The 23201-nt window shown below is 43.4% G+C and overlaps 2 protein-coding genes across 6 annotated transcripts in view; both read right to left on the reverse strand.

The window, feature by feature from the left end:
• The window catches only part of lingo3a (leucine rich repeat and Ig domain containing 3a), a 64874-nt gene extending 45546 nt beyond the window's left edge, over positions 1-19328 (reverse strand). For 3 of the 5 annotated variants that reach the window (XR_005077672.1, XR_005077673.1, XR_005077671.1), the window contains exons 1-2: positions 19046-19328; positions 10658-10776 (exon numbers count right to left, since the gene is read on the reverse strand). The gene's annotated coding sequence lies outside the window, so the exon portion shown is untranslated. The remainder of the gene's footprint in view (positions 1-10657; positions 10777-19045) is intronic. The other 2 variants (XR_005077670.1, XM_037114166.1) reach the window with 2 other exon arrangements.
• A 1370-nt stretch (positions 19329-20698) lies between these two features.
• On the reverse strand, positions 20699-22758 carry org (oogenesis-related gene). The gene is made up of 6 exons (XM_037116111.1): positions 22594-22758; positions 22402-22473; positions 22105-22324; positions 21255-21412; positions 20929-21036; positions 20699-20834 (listed from the first exon to the last, which is right to left on the reverse strand). Exons 1-6 carry the CDS (start codon positions 22648-22650, stop codon positions 20787-20789), a joined length of 663 nt encoding a protein of 220 aa, XP_036972006.1. The 5' UTR covers positions 22651-22758; the 3' UTR covers positions 20699-20786.
• Positions 22759-23201: the final 443 nt, after the last annotated feature.

The following is a 23201-nucleotide window of genomic DNA, read 5'->3' on the forward strand; positions in this document are numbered from 1 at the left end:
ATGGAACCCATTTTCGATGTGACAAATGTTAGCTGGTATAGCTCTCCATGAGCAGAGCAGAGAGAGATGCTGAGAGGAGGCGCTCAAAAACATCCATAGAATCACATCCTGTCACGCAATATCGGAGCAGAGTCCTTCACCAAGAACTCCACAGCCCGCAAGCTTGATAAGGCAAAACGAAAGAGAGATGGGGAAGGTCTCATCCGTCACATCACGTTACAGTCTGCTCACATGTGGACAAAAACAGGGATTAATACATGTAAATTGCTATTGAAAGGGTTTCAGTAATGGAAAGACGCAGGCTGTTTTTGTAATGAAAATGCTACATTCAAACAGTGCGATCAATACAAACAACTTACTTTTGTGTATAATAAAACAAGCATTGGAAAATGGCGTTCCATGCGGTCGCTGAACGGATCAGTTCAGCTCCCGGGTCGTTCTGATTTTGAGAACTATCAACCAATCGCATCTGCAATTCAATAAGCCCGTCTTTTCTTTATTAAAAAACTTTCTTGAAATTTTACTTACAACGTAAATTATGATCAAAGCAAACTTAAATGGAATATCTTCATAACTGAGACAAAGCGGTGCAATATAACCGCAGGGCTGCTCTTTAATTATTGTTTTTCCAAAAGCGGTTCAATACAGTGCTTTATTCGCAATTTACCCTCGTGAAAAAATAGCAGATTTGACTCTGAAGTTACAAAATGAAAACTTAAATATGCAACGTAATCCTCTAGCTGGCTTATTTTCAGCTCCGCCACATATATTACAGCAATGTAGTATTGGAAAAACCTGCAAAACAGCAGTTGTATCTTCAACAACCAAAACTCAATTAGCAACTAATCCATTTTAGCAATAGCTTTAGTAATATATTTAGTGAACATCTGTCCATCTGTCCATCTGTCCATCTGTCCATCTGTCCATCACATCACTTGTCACAGCTACAGCTGAGCCGCAAGGGACGGGAGAAAAATTATGTCTGGGCTGAAATCTGACCGGCCATCACATTTAACTTCGACACACACACCATCACACGTGCACAGACGCAGAACAGAACAGTGAAATAAAATTGACTGCAAACTGTGTGTTTCTGGGTCAGTGTCAGTCCTGTTAGAGTGAGAGCTCGGTGCTGCACTTGAGAAATGGTCCCAGCCTTTAGTGTTGAGGGTCAATGCCTCCCAAAAGGGATGTGGACTATCTCCCCGAACGCTGCACACATCACTGCGTCACATGAATAACCCCGGCAGTTCTCTGCCAATGTCAGGGACACACAGGGCAGAGAAAACACCCACAGCGACAGCAGGGAGAGGAACCAAGAGAGACACGAGGACACATTTGTGACAGATCTCTGATGAAGCACAGACATACAAATATTCCTTTTTTTCCTTCACAAGTCTGCGTAGCTGACAGCGGGATGCTGAGCTGAGCTCCACAGATCCACAGCCATGCAGGCAGCTTCAATGAAATGGTAAATAATTGATTGTTGCCTGGCAATAAGAAGGTAGCAGGTGTGTGTGTGTGTGTGTGTGTGTGTGTGTGTGTGTGTGTGTGTGTGTGTGTGTGTGTGTGTGAGAATGCATTTCATAGTATATGACATTGGCTGAGGCAGCATATGAATTCATTAATTAAGCCGAGGCTTCAGGACTAAACCAAACCCTGCAGATGAGAGTAAATTCCCCTGCTAGCTTAGCTAATTAAATCACAGCAATTATTTATAACTCAGTCATAAAGTTAAATTAATGTTTAATTTTGAACCAGATGTAGGGAGAGGTGTGTGTAGGTAAGAGAAAGCGAGCAGATAAACTATAGTGTGAAAGGAGGAGACACCAAAGAGAGAAAACGTGATCTATGAAAGGTGGTGACGGAAATATAAATTAAGTAAGATGGTGCACAAAACGTGGCCGAGGCCTTGGCTCCAGGATAATACACAACAGCTGAGATTATCCATCATATAAAGCTTTTAGCCCTGAATGAGCTGAGGCAGCGAACGAAGGTGCAGGTGAAAATCAGTCACGGATTCGTGCCTCAATAAAGCTGAGGTTGGCAGAAAGGGAGTGAGCGAGGCGAGCGGCTGCCATGGAGGAGGAATAAGTGACATGCAGGGAGCTGCAGGAATGTTGTCATCATGGATGCAACACAGAATAAACAGGCCGAGCAAAGTGCAAACTAAATTATACTTAATCACACAATGTCACTGTCATGTCAAAAACTATTTGTCCAGAGCTTTAACAAACTCGTAGCTCCAGGTCATCATCATCCTTGTGTTTCTGTCTCTCTCACACACACTCGGGAAAACACACAAACACACACAGCAGACTGCCGTGGCATTGGTTTGTATTAAAAATAGTTCCGATTATTGCACAGCCACGAAAGATTGTATACAAATGAGATACTTTATCAGCTTTATCTCACCGACGATGCACAGCTGGATGTAGTTTCCAAGCTACATGAATTCATGTGTCATATTAAATCAAAAGGGGTGGAAGGTTCATTTTAATCTCCAAAAGATTTGTAGTTCTTGGACTGACAAAGCAGGGCTGCATGTAGCTGCATAACAGGGGAAACAACACCAAAATGCTCATTAGGTTTAAAAGATGTGCAGTCACCTGGAGGGAGTTAATTGCTTCTTTCTTTATTTGACGTGCACATTTTGCAGCCTATTCATGACGCAACTGTTATTCTCCCCGTGGCAGCACAAGCCTCCGACATTATTAAAGCAACAAGCTTGACATTTTGCTAAATGGATCCTTAAACAGCGCCTTGAGTAAATGTTAAAAGTTGAAGCTTATGGGAGAAAATGGCCTTTACAATAAATGCAAATGAAGTGTTAGCTATAGATTCATATTATGTTATTTCCACAGGCCTACTTTTGTCCTATATGGCTCCTACATATATGATGACCTCCTGGTGTTATATTAAATGATGTGAAATGGAGATCCTTGGCCACAGACAATTAAAATTCAAACAACTCATCTCTTGTTATTTAGACCATTTCTTTTTCTGGTATACAAGGTACACGTGCTTCCTACAGTGATTTGACACTCGACTACTACAGTTAAATACACTCTTTAAATACACTCTGTAAATACGTCTTATTTCCATGTACGAGGCTTGGACTGGATACTCTCCAATGTGCCTCCCCTATTTAATTGATTTCTTCCTCAAATCTTTTGGAAACATTTATTTTTCTGTTTTGATGCTAAAGATCTAGATATATAGTCTATCATTTGTCTAATTTTAAGGTGCAATGTGTAAGAATTTCAGTTTGAAACATTCAATAATTAACAAAAAAATATGAAGAGAATTTGAAGAAATAACTGTTTTGAACTTATGTCAGAGATGTTTATTCACTGTTTGGCAGAGGTATCTACTCAAGTTAGCATGCTCAGATAGCCCTGGCCCATCCTGTCTCGTAATCCCATTTTATCCCTCAGGTATAGTAGGAGATTGTGTAGCCCCTGGTAATTTCAGATATGTGATTGATAAGTCCTGGTTGGGGCCAATGTAAATCGCCTCCATCCTCTCTTAGGCTATGTTTAACCCTGGTCCGGCCATGTTCACTTGAATGTTGCGCTGTTCCTGGTGCCCATTACAGCATCGCTCTCCACATTCCCCGCTGTAACCCCCGGCAGCAGTCCAAAGCTCCTGTACCATTGGTTTAAACACACAGACACCTCCCCAATAGGACTGCTAGCTGTGCAGCTAACTGAGCTAATTAGCTAACATAATTTACTGCTAGCAGCTGTTTAGCGTGTACTCTGGGGATAATGCTGCCCACTACTTGTTTGAAGTGCAAAATCAACACATTCTTACATGTTTAAGGTTGTATTTGTCATTGACTGATGTAGTTATTGTGAGCAGTAACTTCATGTGCAGAGGAGTCCCGCTGTCCATTAGGGTTCCCATGTTCATCACTGTTTGCTGGCCTGCCACCGGGGCAGCAAATGTGGAATGTAAAGTCAAGCCAAGCGCTCAATCTGCTGCCCACAACATCATGGTAGAGCAAGTCTGGGCAATAAGCCAGGACTCAAACAAAGTGCCTCGCTGTCACGGCCAACCTGTGTAAGTGCTCTGGCTGCAGGGTAAAGGTGAGATTTCTGTCATCCTTTTAAGAGTGAGGACTGTGAATAGACATGAGCTTTTTGGAAGAAATGCAGTTTAAAGCATTCAAAAAAGAATGACTAAAATCATTAATAGAATGTATGGAAATTAAAGCTGTTTTGTCAAAGACTTCTATGTTGTAGTGCAGAAATATTGACTGAAGTTAGCATGCTAACATCCTGTCTCGTAATACCATAATGTGGCCCCTGGAGAGGACATATTTTCCCAGGTCAAAGGACTCTGCAGTAGTCATGCATATCCACTCCAATCAGCAGTGTTGGAAAGGTCACACGTGGGTTTGGCCTACATGTTATTTTTCATTATTCTGGTGCGATACTATGACACGTTTTTATGTTCAGAACATTGGTGTTTGGAAAGTTTTCCGTTCATCTCTGCTCACATATTATTAAGTTGATGTTGAGTTTGAAAGCAAGACTGAAATGAAAGATAGAGAAAGAAGACGTCACTAGCATCAGTGCACCTTCTACTGTTCCCTGTCATTCTGAGAATTTGTGGCGTTGAACGTGAGCGCGTGCTGTGTTGCCAGATCGTGATTTGTTTTTTTGTCCTAGGTAAGCTAGGTCTTACAATGATGTGTACGCATTGCAGGGCACATCAGCTACTAGCCAGAAAGTTGAACGAAGGAGGGAGGATGAGGGAGACTTTCAACAGCTGGATGCGTCGTCATTAATCTGAGTTTCACTCTGTAAAAGACGAACACTGTTGTCCGTCGCATTTTCAACCTCAAAAAATACAGCATCATATTTACTAAAGCGTCTGATGCAGCAGCACAGCAACGTGAATTGAAAAAAACTCGCAATGAGGTGTCTATCTACTGCGAGTGAAACAGCACCCCAGGTGAACAACCGAGAGTGATTTTCAGAGCAAGACAATTGCTGAGAGATATTAAGAGGACAGTGAAGAAGCTTATTCTACGCTGTACCCACACATTTGTATTTCATCGACGAGAACAGCCATCTCAAAATGTTTTGCTGATCATCCGGTTGAGAGACTGCAGTGTTCGCAGTAATGCAGTTTGGCTGAGTTTACTCCTCCTGTGAGGTTAATTATTGTTCTAATAAAATGGAGTCAGTGTTAAAAAGGAGCTGGATTACACAGGTTGTAGATCACTTGGGGTTGGAAAAGTAATATAGAAAAAAAAGCCACATAGACCAAGTGCTAAGTTAAGTGATATTATTACTTTTAAATGCCATAATAAGTCAAAAGTAACTAATTACACTTCCTGAGGAGCTTGTCCATGTTAATGACAGTGTGAATATATAACACCTTTAAGCTTGGGTGTGTGTGTGTGTAGAGATTTAACAGAGAGTAAACAACAGTGCAAGAGGTATTGATGACTTTTTAGCTCATTTTTCGATTAGATGTCAGTGCCCTTTAAGTGTGTGTGTGTGTGTGTGTGTGTGTGTGTGTGTGTGTGTGTGAGAGAGAGAGAGCACAAGAGAGACCGTGTGTGTGTTTTCAGACAGAGCCATCTGTTCCAGCCTATAGATTTAATTTATTATCCTCTCTCACTGTGAACACTGGAGTCTCGCCATATCTACAAGTTAAGTTATGTGCAGCTGTGCCAGTAAAAGTAACCAAATTAAATGTAAAAGGTTGAACTGAGAGGCTGTGTGTAGATTTTAGCAAATGTTTAAACAGTGATTGTTATGGGATTCCTCCTGGAATCCCCAGGTAAATCTACATTGGCTGAGTACAAACAGGGAGTTTTTCAGAACGACAGAGTTCAGACAAACAGGCTGTATTTACTCGGCAGGCAGGAGACAGTAATGACAGAACTGTCCGTAGCTGTCACCCAGAGAAACACGACGGCCTTGATTAATCCACCTCTTCCCCTCCTCTGTTCTCCTAATCCAATCTCAAATCCACTCTGTCTTTTTTTTTCTTTCAATCTTAACAAATGGACTGTCCAGTCCTCAGAGAGACAGAAAGAGAGAGAGAGAGAGAGAGAGAGAGAGAGAGAGAGAGCGGCTGGAGAAAACAAAAACGATGTCAGGTTCAGCTATTGATGAATCCCTGAAGGCTGTGAGCAAGCCCAGGCTGTAGAGAGATGGGGGATGAGAGAGATATCGGGGTGAAGAGACAGGGAGAGAAACAGGAGGAGGGAGAGAAAAAACTCACTTCAATGCTGGGCAACTCTAAAAGTGAGCAAGGCTGAGGAACGGAGTGGAAAATGTGATCACAGTTTCAATTTGAAGCTGTCAGGAGTAAATAAGGAGTATGTGGCTGGGAGCCATAGAGGGCAGGATTACTGAGCCCCGCTCTGCTGCAGCTCATTTCCACCTTTACCACAAAAAACTCAAACAGAGAGAGCGAGAGACTTTAAACTACTAAATGCCAGCCAACAAAAATATATAGATCCAGTGCATAAAGTTCCAAATGCCTCCTGATTAAAAATCTTATTTTTACAAGACTAATCCTGCATCTTTTCAGGCTCGTGCATCTGCGCTTCCTTTCCTTGTAAGGCTCAGTTGCAGATGTGAAGTGATGCCACTCTGTGCAACCTCTTAGCCAAGACAAAAATAACCTCAAGTCGGATGTAAAATATGCAGCCTGTGGAACGTGTCAGAGGGGATTATGGGAGCTCGGTCATAGTGATATAAAGGAGTAAGTTAGAAATCAGCGGAGTAGCTTAGCAAAGGAGGGGGAGAAAAAAACAGGGTTAAATTGACGAGATAAGTCACAATTTTTGGTATATGCTCTTTTCTTTTTGTGCGGCCTCGCATTAGAATCAGCGAGGTCGAGCGCAATGTATAAGTGCAGATAAAAAGTCGGACGTTAACGTAGAGCGTGCACGCCGCTGGAGGCTGCAATTGCTCATAAAGACTCCTCTGAGCTTTCTATCATTTCCATTTAAGCTTCTTGAGGAAAAGGCAAAATAAAAGCTAGCAGAAGCGCTCCATTACGGTACATCAACGTCCCCAGAGTGTCTTCAGCTTCTGGCCATATTTGCCTCTCGTGCAATGACAACAACAGCCTTTCATTTCCTGTTTGGTGGAAACATTTTAATGCAGGACAATGAACTGCAGGCAGTTAAAGCATACCAAGATAATCTGTTCCTGTGCACTTGATTAGAGTTCTAGTACCTTTATTAAACAATAACTGGTTGTGTGTGTATGTGTGTGTGTGTTTGTGTGTGTGTGCGCGCCCATATTTAATGTGGCATCAGATCAGCGGGTTCACACAATAGCCTCCCACATCGTATGCAGATCGAGGCACAGCAGAGGATGGTGGGTGGATTAGAAAGCTCTGGGGTTATGTTTCTCTTTTCTGACGTTTCCAGCTGGTTCTAACAGCTCAGACAAGAGGAATCCGAATCACTGCAGATGATACAAGCAAATGAACCAGGGTAGATACAATAAAAACCAATTAGATGGACACAAAAGGCGACATTTTCCATGCTGGGGCTTTGCCGAAGTGAAAAAAAAAAAAAATGTTATCAGTGAGTGTACATTTCAGAAATGGGATTTTTTATAATTGCTTTAAGACAGCTGAGAGATCATGTTCTCCCCTTGGCCTCAGATGCTCTGCTCATGTTGTGCACAATAGGAAAAGTATTTAGAAACGCACAAAGGGAGTACATGTGCCTCCTCATTTGCATTCCACACACACTCACGTTACAGCACAGATGGTCAACCGCAGGGCGAACATATCCGTGACTGGCTCATTTTTCCTGCTGACCACTGCTCGGTTTTTGCTTAAAGCTTGTCAGTGCTCAGGCCAGGAGAGCCGATTAGGATGGGTGGCCAGTTGAGTTAAGCTGAGTGCTGCAATGCACACAGTTCACATAAACATCGTTACGGATGTCAGGAGGCGAGAGGAAGAGATAGAGAGCGCAGTGATTACAGAGTGTGAAAAAATGGGTCCTCTCTTATAAATCAGAAATGATGCGATCATTTATGGAGACTTTTCGTGCTTTTTAGCTTTTTTTGTTCCCCTTTCCCTCAGTGTGTTATGTAGGTTATTTTGCATGTAAGAGGTGTTGATATTTAAAAAGGTCAACAGAAGCTCCTCTCTCCCACACAAAACACTGCTCCTAAAACGCCTCGTCAGTGGCCCTGCCTTTAATTCCGTGACTCTGTGACATCACACTACGCCAGTGTGTCCTACATTTGCATGATTTGGCTTGTAAAAACTGATTTGGCACAGCTGCCCTGTTGTTGTAAACAGTATTGGCGAAGGTGTGTATGAGATGACCAATCAACGCAGGTTTGGTTTCCAGAGGGAGGGCCTTAAAGAGACGAAGAGAGTGTTTCAGACAGAGGGGGAAATACAGAGCTGCAGCTCTGGACGGGATAAGAAAACTGACGTGTTTTTTGAGCATTAAAGCGTGTAAACATATTCTTGTAGTAACCCAAAATAAAAATTAAGAACCTGAACATGAGCACAATATGTCTCCTTTAAAATGTACAATGGAAGGTGGCACAGTGGGCTGCTGCAGCAACTCATGATGAGTCAGCTGGAGCTGACCTGGGTGGAGATTATTACCAGCTATATCAAATCCACACAAAAGGCATCTCTTGGTCCCTAAATACATTTCACAGAGATGGGAGTAAAAAAAAAAACAAAAGAAAAGAAAGATGTTCCCATTGTACTCCCACTCAGTCTCTCTGTCACCACATCGTTCTCACCTCCTGATTATTTTTAGACCTGTCAAATGGCCTCCGTTTTGGTGCCTCCAGGTATCAGGGGGCCGCTCCCTGGCCGCCCGGCAGTTCATCAGTCCTGCCCGCATGCCTCCAGCTTCTCTCTTCATGCTTTTTACGTTATGTAAGGAGGCTGGAGCCAAGCAGCACATCTACAGTTGCCAGGTTCTGTTCCTGCTACTAATGCTACAAAGCTACTCTGACGCCATTCTCCATCGCCGCCCCCCCCCCCCCCTTTCTCTGTCTCTGCGTGAGCCAGTTTTTAAAAGCACTCGCTGCTCTCTCTGGATGTTTTCATGTGTCATGCCTCGCTTCTGTCCTGATTTCAAATTCAAATTACAAACACCGAGGCTGTTTTTCTCCATCAGTTCAGGTGCACAGGCAATGAAGAGGCCAAATGGGCTATTGCCCTTCATGGCCCCTCACAGTTAAATCAATCTTTTGAGGGATCGGAGGTATAAACTCACTGTGGCCAATAACCAGTAGTCAGACAGCCAAGGTGAGGAGAAATGAAAACCCATTAAACGCTGAGGTCTCCAGACAGTAAAGTTACCAAAGAAATATGTGACCAAAACAGCACGTCGGGTTGGAAATGTTATTTTCTGTGGCCCGAGGCCCTTTGAGTTGTCTCAACCTTGAAGTGCTGTCGAGGTGTTTCCTCCTGGTTTAATTTCCTGTTGGCTCACCAATCACAGATATCATCAGCACCGACATGAGCCCGAGGAGGTCTGAGGGAAACATTAATACAACACTTGAATCGATAACAGGCGGACCCACATGTGAGCCTCCCCGCACCTTTCTCTCCATCCATCTGTTCGACTCAGAATCAAGGCCATCCTGTGGCCACAAATAATGTCCTGTGTCATTATCTCACCGGGGCCAAGAGGGAAATTCATATTGAAATGAGCTGAATCACAGATAGGTCCAACAAACTACAGTCAGTGTGCAGCCGGAGAGAGCACCACCAGTGTGTGTGTGCGTGCGTGTGGATTTACACACAATCACTGAACAAGTACTGCAGTTCTTCTATCAGAAAAGATGACAAATCTCATTAGTGCCAGTGGGCACATCAAAGATGCAGGTTTAGGATTTGACTCTCTCTCTCTCTCTCTCTCTCATTGTGTGTGTGTGTGTGTGTGTGTGTGTGTGTGTGTGAGGTCTCCCTGTGACTAAGAGGAAGCTTAACATTCTCTCTGCATGTTATCACCGCTGTCACTCAGCCGTGCCTGGCACATTCTCAAAAAGCACGGGGCTACAGAGAGCTGCGGGGAGAAACATAATGACAAACAAAACGACAGCAGACTGCGAGCCACAGAGAAAAAAAAAAAACGACACGGCGAAACAAACCGCGGCGTCTCGGAGACGCAGAGCAACAGAGAGTGTGTAATTTCTGAGCGATACATCAGGTTATCTAACCGCAAAATAAACACTGTTTTCATGAGCCAGAAAATCTGAAGCTCCAGCAAATAAAATCCTCTGCGGTGGATGTTCAGCCTCTCCCCAACCCAAGTCTTTCCCAACGCAGCTCCCCCATCCTTTTTTATTTATCTGTCCTACATTCTGCAGCCAGCTTCACCGGTACAAACCCTACTTGTTTGTCAGAAACCGTTTCACCACCAGAACAAGAAGCAGCAGAAATATGGGTTAATTGGACAGCTGGTAATTGGAGCGTATTAGTCCCTCTGCTGCTACAATCAGTGTTCAGTGGGAACAGGAAAGTGGGGGATTCAGGAGGATCTGGTTGACGGCCCAAAAACACTCAAGAGTAGAACGTGTATAAAGTTAGACTGCAGTATCACTATCAAAGAACCAGCTGGTCCCCGCGCTACACTTTATCAGTCATTAAAAGATTGAAACATCAGAGAAAACAGAGATTTTTTTCTCACTTCTGAATGTTGCATGTTCCCTCAGGGTTCCTGTGATTCAGTCTGATAGAGTCAAGGCTGTTCCAACTCTGCAGGAGGGCTTCGATACTCCACAAAGCCTTTTCCCTTTTGTGTCGATCCTGCAAAAAAAACAACAGGTGGTCAGCACTAGATCTGGAAAAATCTGCGAGATGTGCACATATTTCACACTGAACCTATTGCATCTTGCAGAGCGCCTATGAATCCCCCAGTCACCTGAGGTTGAATCCAATCCTTCAAACCAGTCTCTCTCGCTCTCTGTCTTTCCTACTTCCTGTTGTATTTTTCCTCATATTTCGTCAACTTTGTTCCTGGCACTGGTAGCTAATAAAAACTCCAGTAATTGCGGTGTTTTTCTTTGAAGTGTCACCGTTGTTTGTGTTGTGAGTGGGGGGGCAGGGAGGGGAGGAATGGAGGGAACGGTGACGACGACGCAGAGAGATCTTGCAACACGAAGAGATATGCATTTGTTTTTTGCTTATCAGACAGGGGAGATAAAGGAATCGGAACAAAATACACAGCCCGCTACTACCAATATTTGTAAGGAGCTTCACAGAAAGTCGCTTCCGACAGACGTGGAACCCCTGCCAGTAGTGCGAACACACAAACACAAGTGACCCTGTGCTCAAACTCGCCTTCACTGATGGCGAACACACAATTAAACAACCACCACTGCTGATAAAAAAAAATGTATCTGACGAGTTAATGTTACAAAGTTTTATCCACGTAAGATTAGTCTCGTTCGTCGACTTCCTATCCACTTGATGAAATTCATCACTACCTCGAGTAAAGTTGTGGATTTCTCTGGTTTGATTATTGTTGGAAGCATCTGGCATCGTGTAAGTCCACAACTCAACAGGGAACACAACACCGGTTTAGTTGGTTTTAGACATTTTAATGCAGAATTCTTCCCTGTTATGTCTCGAGGCGAAAGCACCTGTGTGGGTGGGCTTACAGGTCAAAAGATCACGTTATCTGATGTATATTTATGTCTTACACTAACAAGCAGCATGATAAGTAATTGTAATTTGTTCTGTCTGGATCAGCTGCAACATTTAAATGCTATTTTATGCACCGGTAAACATAAAAATAAACAGGATCCATTCTGCCTAATGACAAACGTTAGACTGCGACAGACATCCTTTATGTTACTTACTGATTTCTACTTTATTGTCTAACTTGTTTTTACATTATCTCCTTCTTACTCAGTCTTGCATGCACGCGACTCTTTCTGAATGGAGGCCAGCTGCTGCTGCTCAAGAAAAAATCTTGCAGTTGCTTGTGGATGATCTGTGTCAGGATCATAGCAGTCTCATAAATCAAACTGAAAGTGACAGTTAAAATCATCTGTCTTAAAAAAAAAAAATGCGAACAGCTGGACTGTCAGTGCAAACAGCTGCCTTCAGAGCATCACTCGGGGAATACAAACCACACGTGTCTGTTTCTCGAAACCAGATAGAAAAAAAAACACTGACATGGTTGACTGAGAGGGAAACCTGAGGGTCGTCTCGCCTCACCACCCCAAACATCGAATTTAATTGCTTTTTTCATTAAAAAACAAAAAAAAAATTAACAGGGTGCATCTGAGTACACACTGATTTCCATCTTGAAGTCTCATCCGTCTTCTTCATATCGTACTATATCTTACCCGGAAAAATAAACCTGTGAGGTTACTATTTGTGATTAAATCCTGCTGAGAGGTGTTCATTTAAAAGCTGGGCGGGAGTGTGCAGACACAACCTCTGCTGCAGAGACAGATAGGAGATAACACAAGGGGAAAAGTGCCAAAGTGTCTTTATTCAAGAGCTGCGCCTGCTGTCAGTACAGTTTTTGAGGTGCTGACACTTGGATTCTTTTTTTTTTTTCAGGTTCGAAGATTTGATATTTTTCAAGCTTTGACTTTGAGACCTGTGACATGTTGTGCATTTTAATAGCGTAAAGTACTTCAGAGTATATTTTTAAGGTATTTTAGGCAACACGTATTAATTTATGTGGCACAGGTTATTGCATCAATCTTTTTATCAATATTTTGATAAATAGATTTTACTGTGAATACTTCTCTTACTACCTTTTTGGGTACTACTAACATCTGTAAAACCATTTGTGTTCATGTTAATCACAAAGACTTTGTCAATAAAAACACTTGATGAGATATAAAAAAAAATAAAGTATTTTCAGAAACAGGCAGAGAGTGAAAACTGCAGAGTGATAAACAGATGTTATGACATGGAGTGTCTGGTGTCTGAAAATGTTCCGAATAAATCCAAAGATTAACGAATTTCACATTTAAATTTGCAGCATTTGGCAGACGTTCTCACCCAAGGCAGCTTTAAGTGCTGCTCAGTGCTCATGATTAAGTGAACCAACAGGTCGAGTGAACACGAGCCATCCGAGTGGAAAAGTTCAAAAGTAAAAAAAACTGTCCGTGAGACCAAGAAGCTTTGAGTGATTCTCTAGTCCATATTCAAAAGTTAAATTTCATTTTTAATCGATTTATTTTTTAAGTCACAGGCTTAAATCTGGTACCAAGAATGTCAGTGTCCATCTGTATGACGGTGCGGAAGAACACAAAACATTCCTTCGAGCCTGATTCTGTGGCTGGTTCAGGTGAGGTCTGTTCACCGTGCAGCAGAGACGAAAGGTCACAGCAAGCCTGCAGAATCCCGTCAGACCAGCTTCTGAGCTCCTGGCCAGGATTATATACAGGTCTACAGGAAACAGTAGGTTGGAATTGGGCTGAACTAACTCTCTGAGGAGGGCTCAAGGACTGTATTCTAGTCCTTTCTGTCCTGTCAGCTCCAGGGCCGAAAGGCATCCGGGAGTCTGGTGCGAGCTGAGTTCCTGTGATTGTTAAGGGACGACTCCTCGCAGAGTTGGTCTCGTCTCTCTTCGCAACACAGCTAAGATTCAATCACAGGGATCTGTTAATCAATGTCAGACAGTTCAACCTAACACAGAGCTCACTCACTGTCTTATAGAGGAGGAGACACGTGGGCACTCTCTATGGCGCTGAGCAGCAAAGAGCATGAGCATGGACATGAGCCTGAGTGAGGCTTATTGTACTGGTCATTCATTGTACGCTCGCACAAAAAAATGATGTTATCGGCATGTTGTAACAAAATACTGATGAACTGGGAAGTTTGAAAACAGCTGTTATAACTTAAATGTTTGCAGGACTTTCTAAATCTTACTAACACGTAAGAAGCTGCATCATCAATGTCTAAGTGCTTCATCGTAGGCGACTTGACTCGAGGCTTCTTCAGTTCTAACTGACTGGAGTGGATTGCAGGCTTTTAAACCCTGAGTGGGAGTGTTGTTAAGGACAAGTGTGAGCTTCCAGAGTCATTAGGGCCACTTGTGGGTCATTGACCCAACCGGCCTTCACGTGGGTTGCTAGGGCTAGAATTACCATGACCTGGATGACTGAGACCCTTCATCAACATCATGAAGATGTTCACTCTGTTGGAGCAAAGTGTGTGTTCTTGTAAAATCCTGTACATGCACGTGTTTCTGTGGACACGAGTTGATGACGGTTCTCAGTCATCCAGGTCATGGTAATATTAAGTGCTACATTGTAAGTGACTGTACTTGTTTCAGTCTCTTGAAGACGTTTCACCTGTCATCCAAGAGGCTTCTTCAGTTCTGTTCAGTTCAGAAGAAGTCCAGCTGCCTACGATATAGCACTTAGTATTCTATGTGTAAATACACACACAGGCATAAAGTCCTTTAACACTGTAACCCTTGTAGGTCCTCAAATGAAGTCAACATCATTAGCCCCGAAGAGCTTGCCTGATAATAACATCAGAGGTGTGAGCGGTGACTGATCACGCTTTGGCTCATTTCAAGACACAGTGGCCAGAACAGTCTCCCTCATCACCACCAGAGAGCAAGGATGTGCCGAATGTTACATAAGTACGCTCGAACAACAGTTCCGTACGAACGGTGGTGCAAAGCAGACCATGAAAACAGTTAACTTAAAAACAAACAAAAAAAAAAGAGCCTTCAAGACGCTCTACTGATATCTGACATTCGGCCCCTCCGAGTCTACCGCATTCAGTCCGGCTTTTTGCGAACAGAAAGTGACAGGGCTCCTCCAGCAGCTGTGGACAAACTGAATAAAAGCGAGTCAAAGGTCGGAGAAATCAGACGAGGCATCCACCTGCAGTGCACCTCCTGGTTGCGAATGAAGATCAACAAGCTGTCTGACACATACAGACCACTCTCGCCGCCTCTCTGTCTGTCTGCATGCCCCGACTCCTCCGCTCGTTACGGATCTCTCGCTGCTCTCCGGGCCCCGTCTCAGAATAGCATCATAAATGTGCGTATGGATTTACTTCAAACACTCTGAGGGCCCTGCGCAGTTTGCCAAGAGTCAGAGGTGTCGGCGACCTTCGGACAGACAAGGACGAGGTCAATCACAGGTAGCAGCAAAGCCTTTTAAATCCTGCTGAATTGATCAAGGAGCCCGGCGAGACGTAAAACACACTCATCCAGATGAGAAGCTGAGGCGATGCTGCCCGGCAGCTCAAGAGGACTTTGAGGATGAGCCGGCCTGTGATACCTCAGAGCATCAGGTTATCATGTTAAGCTATGTGAGGAGATAGAACCAACATTAAGGAAATGAAAATCGCGGCCGTGTCAAATTACCTCCAGAGCAAATTTACCCAATTCCGTCTTGCGCTGCGAACTTGACTTGATTTCGTGAGACAGCGCCCTGAGGTAGAGGTTGATCATCCACAAACCATCGGCGCTCCGCTCACTCCACAGCGCCTTGGATCAACATCGATTACCCGAAATCTGACTTCTGAAACTTTTGTGAGAGGCCTCACCGTCCGCGGCATCAAAGTGTGCGAGTAACTGAAGGCTTCACCTGTCTGCTTCATTTTTCATGCCTCTTTTCCTGCTCCACTTCTCTGAAGATGATGGATGCTCTTGGAATCTTTGGGGACAGCTGGTCATTAGGCCGGAGGTAAAGGGAGACTCGCCACGTGACTGTGCTCAGCGGCAAAGAAGGTTACAGCGGAGGAGTGAGCGGCAGGGCGGCGAGTTTGAGCACTTTTGTTGGCCGACATTACAGAGTCACATTGTTATGCAGCAGATAATAGCCTGCGGGTCAGACCGGGGGGCTTGGGGAGCAGCCGGCTGCCATTCATTCAAGGTGACAATAAGTGCTAGTTGTGGCTCTGCAGTGTGTCGAGCCTCTGGGTGTGTGTGTGTGCGTCGGAGGTGTTAACAATCTGTGCTGCATCAACACTTGAGCTGCTCACATGAAACAGGTAAGATAAAAAAAAAAAATGCTGTGACATAATATAAAAGCGCCCGCTGTCTGCAGCATAACCACCCTGCATCCACCCTGATCGCCTCGACAAATCACTCTGCACGCAGCTGAACAACAAGACCACCGCCGCCGCATTCACTGCATGAGGCCTCAGCAGCTTTCGCTCTATACAGCTCACCTGGGGGACCGTGCATGAAATTTATAGCCCCCTTCCAGACGCCGTATTTTCACCTTGCAGTTGAAAGGCACAGACAGAGCTTCTGGTTTAAAGGCAGTCTCCAGCTGGCTACAAACACCACAGATAGAGGTCGATGCTCTCTATCGCTGCCTCCGCTGAGCAGTCTACCCTTCAAACGTTCAGACAGCCATGAGAACCCCCAGAGACCAACGCTTCCTGTTCTGTATCCAGCTCTCAGTGCTGCTGCTGCTGCTGCCCTTCCCACAAACACACACACACACACACACACACACACACACACACTGACGTGCACATCAAGCATTTAATTCATACCAATGTGTGCTCTCCTGCTTCAGTAAGGTGGCAGCTGCCTCTGCACCCAAGCACCAGGAGGAGAAAAACATTTGAGAGGAAAAGTTCAGTGTCAAAACAACTTCAAGTGTTTTCAGGAATTATTTGAAGGCAGCTGGAGCTCAGTGTCAACAACTGGATGTACTTCTCAGTTTTATCAGTCAATGAATCGATTCAGTGATTGAAAGAAAAATGGTCAACTATTTTGACCAACTGATTAATAGTTTCAGTCGTTTTTGAAGCAAAAACGTCAAATATTTCCTGGTTCAAGCTTCCTGAAAGTGAGGATTTGCTGTTTTCTTTTACATTTATGACAGTAAATAAAGAGTCTTTGGGTTGTGGACTGTTGGTTGGTCAAAATAAGTCATTTGAAGACGTCACTTTGGGCTCTGGGAAATCACGATGAGCATTTTTCACATCTTACAGACTAAACAATCAATCTTAAAAGTAACTGTCAGAATAATCGATAACGAAAACAATGGTTTGCTGCAGTCAGTGTTTCCAGCTCATCACTATTTGACCTTTTGCGGGATGATCAAAGAGCCCCGCCACAGCCGTCACATCAGTCTGTCGCCAGATAAGCACCACATTTGTTTTGCACAAGCCGGCTAAGAAATAAACAATTTTTCCAGAGAACTAATATTAGATTCTGTATCACACACATCAGTGCTCGTCTCTGCTTTTTCAAGCTTTGGCGCACTGCCACAAAAACAACCACGGCATCCTGCAAAGATGATGTATTTTCATGTTAGGTCCTTGTCGGGACGCATCAGGACACATTAGTCTTTACGCTACAAAGATATGTGGTTGTGACCATCTCTGCGACTGGATGGAGTAATCGGATTACGATGCATCTTGGAGGTTGTTTACGGTTGTATTTAGAGCTGTAAACTTGCAATCTGGTCACCCAAGACACATTTTTAAAACCAAGTTTGTACATTGTCTCAGAAGTGTTGAGGCTCAATGTTTTTAGAAAATGTTGCCACTTTTCCTTTGTCACATTATATAATCTAGCAGCGGGAACAACAGACATGGCAGTGATCAAGACAGAAAGCATAAAATAAATGATTCTTAAGTTCTCACAAGCCGTGACAACATAAAGTTGGATGGACCGAGACAAACAGTATAAACAAACAGACCCGTCTTCAATAAATTAGCATAAGACTTCTCTGAAGTATAAACAAAATGTGTAAGAGTCATAAAGAAGCATTTAGCAAAGAGTTTCTCAGCTGCAGCACAGTTTGGTCCCCTCAGGGCATTTTAGGAACATGTTTTTCAAATCTGTTTTTAGTAAAGCACTGGCTTTAATGGAGTGTTGTCTATTTTATTTTTTTACTTGTATGTATTATTAATAACTATTTTGTTTTGCATTATGTTTTTAGATTCTCTTGTTTTTTTCTTGTATTATTGTACATGTCATCAGGTCTCCCTTGAAAATTAGATCATAGGCTGAATGGGACTTATTGGATTGAATATTTATCATACTTTTAAAAAAAACAATACTTATTTTTCTCCCCAAAACATTCCTCATACTGCATGTATATGGTTCACAGACAGCTCAAATCACAAGACAAAAAAGGTAAAAAAAATTCAGCATCGGATACTCGACCCAAACGTGTCAGGACCTGGACAGAAGATTAGACACAATGTCTGGGTTTGGGTCAGGTTCAGTCACATTAAATGATATGGTACTTTCAAATTCTTTCATCAAAAATAAAACTAAAAAAAAAAAATATAGAGAGAGTAAAAATAAAGTGTTACTTTCCCGGCGGCAAACATTCATTCTCTCTGGACTCTGGGGTGACACAAAATCAGTGCTTCGGGTTACATTAACTGTGTCGGGCTCAAGTCGGGTATGTCTGTAAAAAAAAAAAAAAATTAAAAAAAAAATAAAAAACACCGGTTGAGCTCGGGTCAGGCTTAGTTACTACTCTTTTGGACTGGGTTTGGGGGTAAACACAAAAATGTGCCCTGAGCTGCATCAGATGCCAAGATATCCCTTTAGTTGAGACTATAGTTCAGGCTTTACAAGCAGTGGATCCTTCATTTCCCATATTTCAACTCTAAGTGTCTTTTAATCAGACAATAGAAATCTTCTAAGCCTCAAGTTTGTCGCCACTTCTAAGTCTCATATACTTCTGATGAGCCGCAGGGAACATTATACAAGTGTTCTCACAGGCTGAGTTCTCTCCGTGACTAGTCAACTGACCTTTATGCATAAAATCAGTTTAGCTCCCCTTCAAACGTCCTACATAATAACAGCTCAGCACAGTGTTACATGAAGTGAATGTGATTTGCATCTAAAACAGATAAAACTGCGAAAAACACGTGCACACAAGTTTGAGCCTGATGCAAGAGGAAACAAAAGGACCAAAATTAACTCATCTCCATCTGTGACCATCAGTATTAGCAGAGATGGAGCCAGTGGCAGCACCTCATCTCCAAGCGTGGGAGAGTGGGTGCTGATTGTTGGACAAGGACGAGAGAGATGGTTCAGTCATTTTTTTTCTCAAGAGGATCGGTGGGCTCTTCACTGCCACCCACTCCCATAAACACAGCTCACCCTCAGCGAGGAGCAGAGTGTGTGCGGATGGACAGTGGAGGTACGGCTGTGTGGGCAGCACTGAGAATACACTCGACATCCTCTCCTGACGCCGGTCATATGAGGGCCACATGGCAGCAGCCTCCCCTCACCTGCAGCAGAGAGCCAGTGGGATGGTGAGCACTGTGATAACATCTCATTTTCTGCTTGGATGGACAGGCAACTGAAAGTCACATGCTTAAAAATCAGAAATAGCACTGGTTTATCCACTGTCAGTGACATAGGTTGAGGTCTACAGTGCTAGCATTAATGTGCAGGTCATACATTAAGAGTAACAGCTAATGAGTCACGTGACAGAACCAGTGGATTAATGACCTTTGTTAGAAGACGGCAGAAATAAAATTTTTCTGTTTGGATAAAAAGTTACAATTCGGCCTGATGCTGACACCGGAGAAAAGTCTGACAAAAATCACTTGTCCTCTAAACATAGGATCCATGTCATCCTTTGGGACAGAATTTTTTTGGGTCCTAACTGAAGAACTTTATTTTTATAAAAATACAATGGATCCATGCAGCTTATGAGGCATAATCCAAGTCTCCAGAAGCCCTGAGGTAAGTAACATGTTTCCAAATTAAGTTAACACATTACCTTCACCCCCAGGCATGGTAGAGCTCATGCATCCACTTCAGGCAGGGTGCTCACTGTTAGCTTAGCAGCTACAGAAGGATGAAACTAATGACATGAGTAGATAACGTCTTACTTTTCCACATTACCCATACATCTGAACATAATTCTGCTCTGAGTGTTTTGGCTGGCACAAGATTTAAGAAAAAAAAAACCCCGAGCCCGGAGTTACTAAGCAGCAACTGTCCTAATGACTAGTAACCAAAGCTTGTGTCATATTTAATGCTGTACAGACAGCAAGTTCTTAACACATACAGCTGCTTTTAAAAGGTCACTGACTTTCAATGTCTGCTTGAAGTTTTGCAACCATATATTGGTTCGTCTTCAGTATGAGGGTTAAAGATTCAGCTTCAAGAATCTTCAGTGTTTGAAAGGAAGTCAGCATTTAACCAAAAACCTGATTCCGAGCAGACTGAGTTTTTTGGTTCTTCTGTGCCAGTGAGCAAAAGCAGTTGTATCTACATCAGGGAAGTGGGCAACTACTCCAAAGCATGTAAGGGAAAAACTGCATGAATATTTTACTGACCAAGTACATAAGCCACTCACACTTAGAGATCTGAGTGTTTCATTTGGTGAATCTGACTTTTATTGCACAGCTTTTGTATAAAAGACTAAACTCCCTGACATTTTAAATCTGCACTGTTCCATCTAAAAAACATGTCCAACACAGAGGCCATGAAGTAAATAAAGTGTGAACCCCATACAACACATTAAATGCAACAAAATGCACAACTGGAACGCATTTATGCACATGAGCATAATGCCATCACCACTTCAGGTCACGCAGTAGAACACGTGAACATTTCAGAGCAACCCAACAGTAATTTCAGAAGATACAGATATCAAAATAAGCCCACATTTTAAGTTTGCAAGCAGTAAAGGCTGCATTAATGATTCTACACAAGCAACTTTAACTGCTCCATTTCCTCACATTTTGTCTCAGCGCTTGTTTGCTGAGTATTACTGCCATCTAGTGGAGGCCAGAGCAATTTCAAGGCATGAGGATAAAGTTTTATTGAATTAATATACAAAAAAAACATAAACACACTGAAACAATACATCTGTCAATATGACACATTAATCAGCAGGGCAAGAGACTTCAGCTGGAGTGAACAGCTCAACATCCTAAAAACAGAAGAGTCCAAGTTGGAGCATCATTCAGATCTTCCCATCATCCACACATGCAGTTTATTATAATGTACATCTACTTGGCGCTTACCGTTTTGACATCCTCAATGATGACCCCGCCTTTCTCATGAAACTCAATGTCACTTTCCGTGTTGTTGTGCGAGCGGTACTCCTCGCTCTCCGTCTCTACAGTACTGGGCTGAGAAAGGATCAGCATTAGGATCCCCATGTGTCTACCTCCAATTACAGAGCTTGTTAAAAAGGTTTTTAAAAAAAGTTATAGTTGGAAGTTTTGCACTATTGCTGGTAAAGTACAAGCCATCTCATGTATACTATAGATTACAGTGACAGTTCAGCATGTCCTGATAAACATTCATTTCCCCTCAAATTATGGGCAAGGCAAAAACGAGCACCAACCTCGTAGTCAGGATCCTCCTCAGGGGAGTCATCATCGGCGAGCTCCTGATTGAGCGCCTCCACCCAGGTTTGGTGCTCTTCTTCCTCCTCATCCTCCAGCTCATCCTGCTTCCTCTTACTGCCCTTTCCGCAAGGTTTAGTAGGAGAGACTCTGATTTCTGTTGGGAAACAAGCCAATTTTTTAAAATGCCGTAACCAATACTTCCACACAAAGTTGTACATTTAAGGATACTGTCACCAAATCTGATCCTGCCGAGTAGGGAAAACCACGTTGACCTGCATTTTCAAAGTCACACCAATGAGCCAAGGAACAAGTCAAGTGTTTTACATTTTCTCTAGTTGGGAACTGATGCACTAAAACCCAAATCTAGAACCTGATCTCTGCTCCCAACACATTTTGATGCCTATTATGCAATTTACCAGTTCAAGATATAGTTTGAGGATTGTCCAGCCTTGTTGGAGGTTGTTGTATAAGGCGGCAAAGCCTTTTATTCACATGGCTTTTTCATATTTTCATCAAGTTCATCTTATATTCTTAACTGGTGGCCTTTAAGAATTTCCAAGCCAACTTCAGATTAAATCAAATCTTTTACTAGTCTTGAATTATCTGGAGAATAGCATGTTTTCTCCAATGATTTGATGCATTTTATCACACACACAAAAAAAAAAAAGGTGTCAATGGCTAATGCATAAGTTAAGGCTTTGGTTTCCTGTGAAAAAGTAATGTACTAGACTGAAGGAAAAAAATTGCTTCAGATAATAGCTGAAAGGTCAGGCACCACTGGGCGAGGATCATTTCCTCCAGAGGACTGAAAACCAAATATTCAGCAGCTACACAGAGAGCACACACCTGGAGAGAGGGAGCGCCCAATGCTGCTGGACACCGGGTACCCCAGGGCCCCCTGCACCCAGCGGGGCAGGACGGACAGCAGCAGGCGGGTGACCCGGTGCAGGCGCTTGCGGCCGGCGAGGCTCTGGCGTCCGGGGCTGGAGACCGAGGCTGTGACGAGGACCTTCTCCTGCGGCTGTCTGAAGCCCAGCACCCACCAGAACCCGCGGTACGTCCGGACCTAGAAGAGAGCGCCATGTTAGGTCGCGTGTTAAGCTAACACGTTGAATGTAGCTAAACTTTAGCTGCTGCTCTTACCACAATGCCAAAGGGCCAGAAGAGGCCGCGCAGCACGGAGCGAAACACCCCGTCCCTCCTCACGACCCTATCCTGCAGGCGAGGACACAAGACTGATGAAAACTACACCATGAGACAGAAATCACCTGGAGTCCCTGGAAGTGACTAAAGGGCTCCGGAGCTGCTAGTTTAGATGTATGAACCCAGCGTTACCTTGGTGTTGTCGGCGTGCTCCTGCTCCGCAACGTGTGTGTGGGTTTCTGTCGTCATGCTGCTTTGGGTCAAAGCCTGCTGTTGTCCTGCCGGCTGCGATGACGATGATGAAAAGGAGAAGAAGAAGAAGAGCTGTAGTGTGAAGACTACAGGGAGGAGAACATGTACCCGCAACCTGTTGCTGTGTAGCCAATCAACGGAGAGACGTGCACCTGGCGCAATCAGAGCGGACCAATGAACAAGTCCCACCAATTAACCTGCGTCAGAGGAAGAAGAAGAAGAAGAAGAAGTGGTCACGTGACCATAGACGTTGAATGTGTCCGCCATATTGGATGTGGCTGGTCTAGAGGTGAAAACTGTGGATGCTGAATGTAAACCATGAACATTTACATTTAACTGTTTTGATAAATCATTTTTATATTAAGCAGTTTATATTAATTTAAGTACTAATAATAAAAAAAAAATCATTGAGACAAAAAAATATGCAATAATGTTTACATTAAGGGCATCCCTGCTGGGAAAACCAGCATAGACCAGCACCAAAACACCACATATGCTGGTCTTGCTAGTGACCAGTCAACCAGCATATGTTGTGTTTTGCTGCTGGT

Source organism: Acanthopagrus latus, chromosome 11, assembly GCF_904848185.1.
Source record: "Acanthopagrus latus isolate v.2019 chromosome 11, fAcaLat1.1, whole genome shotgun sequence".
NCBI classification, from domain to species: Eukaryota; Metazoa; Chordata; class Actinopteri; order Spariformes; family Sparidae; genus Acanthopagrus; species Acanthopagrus latus.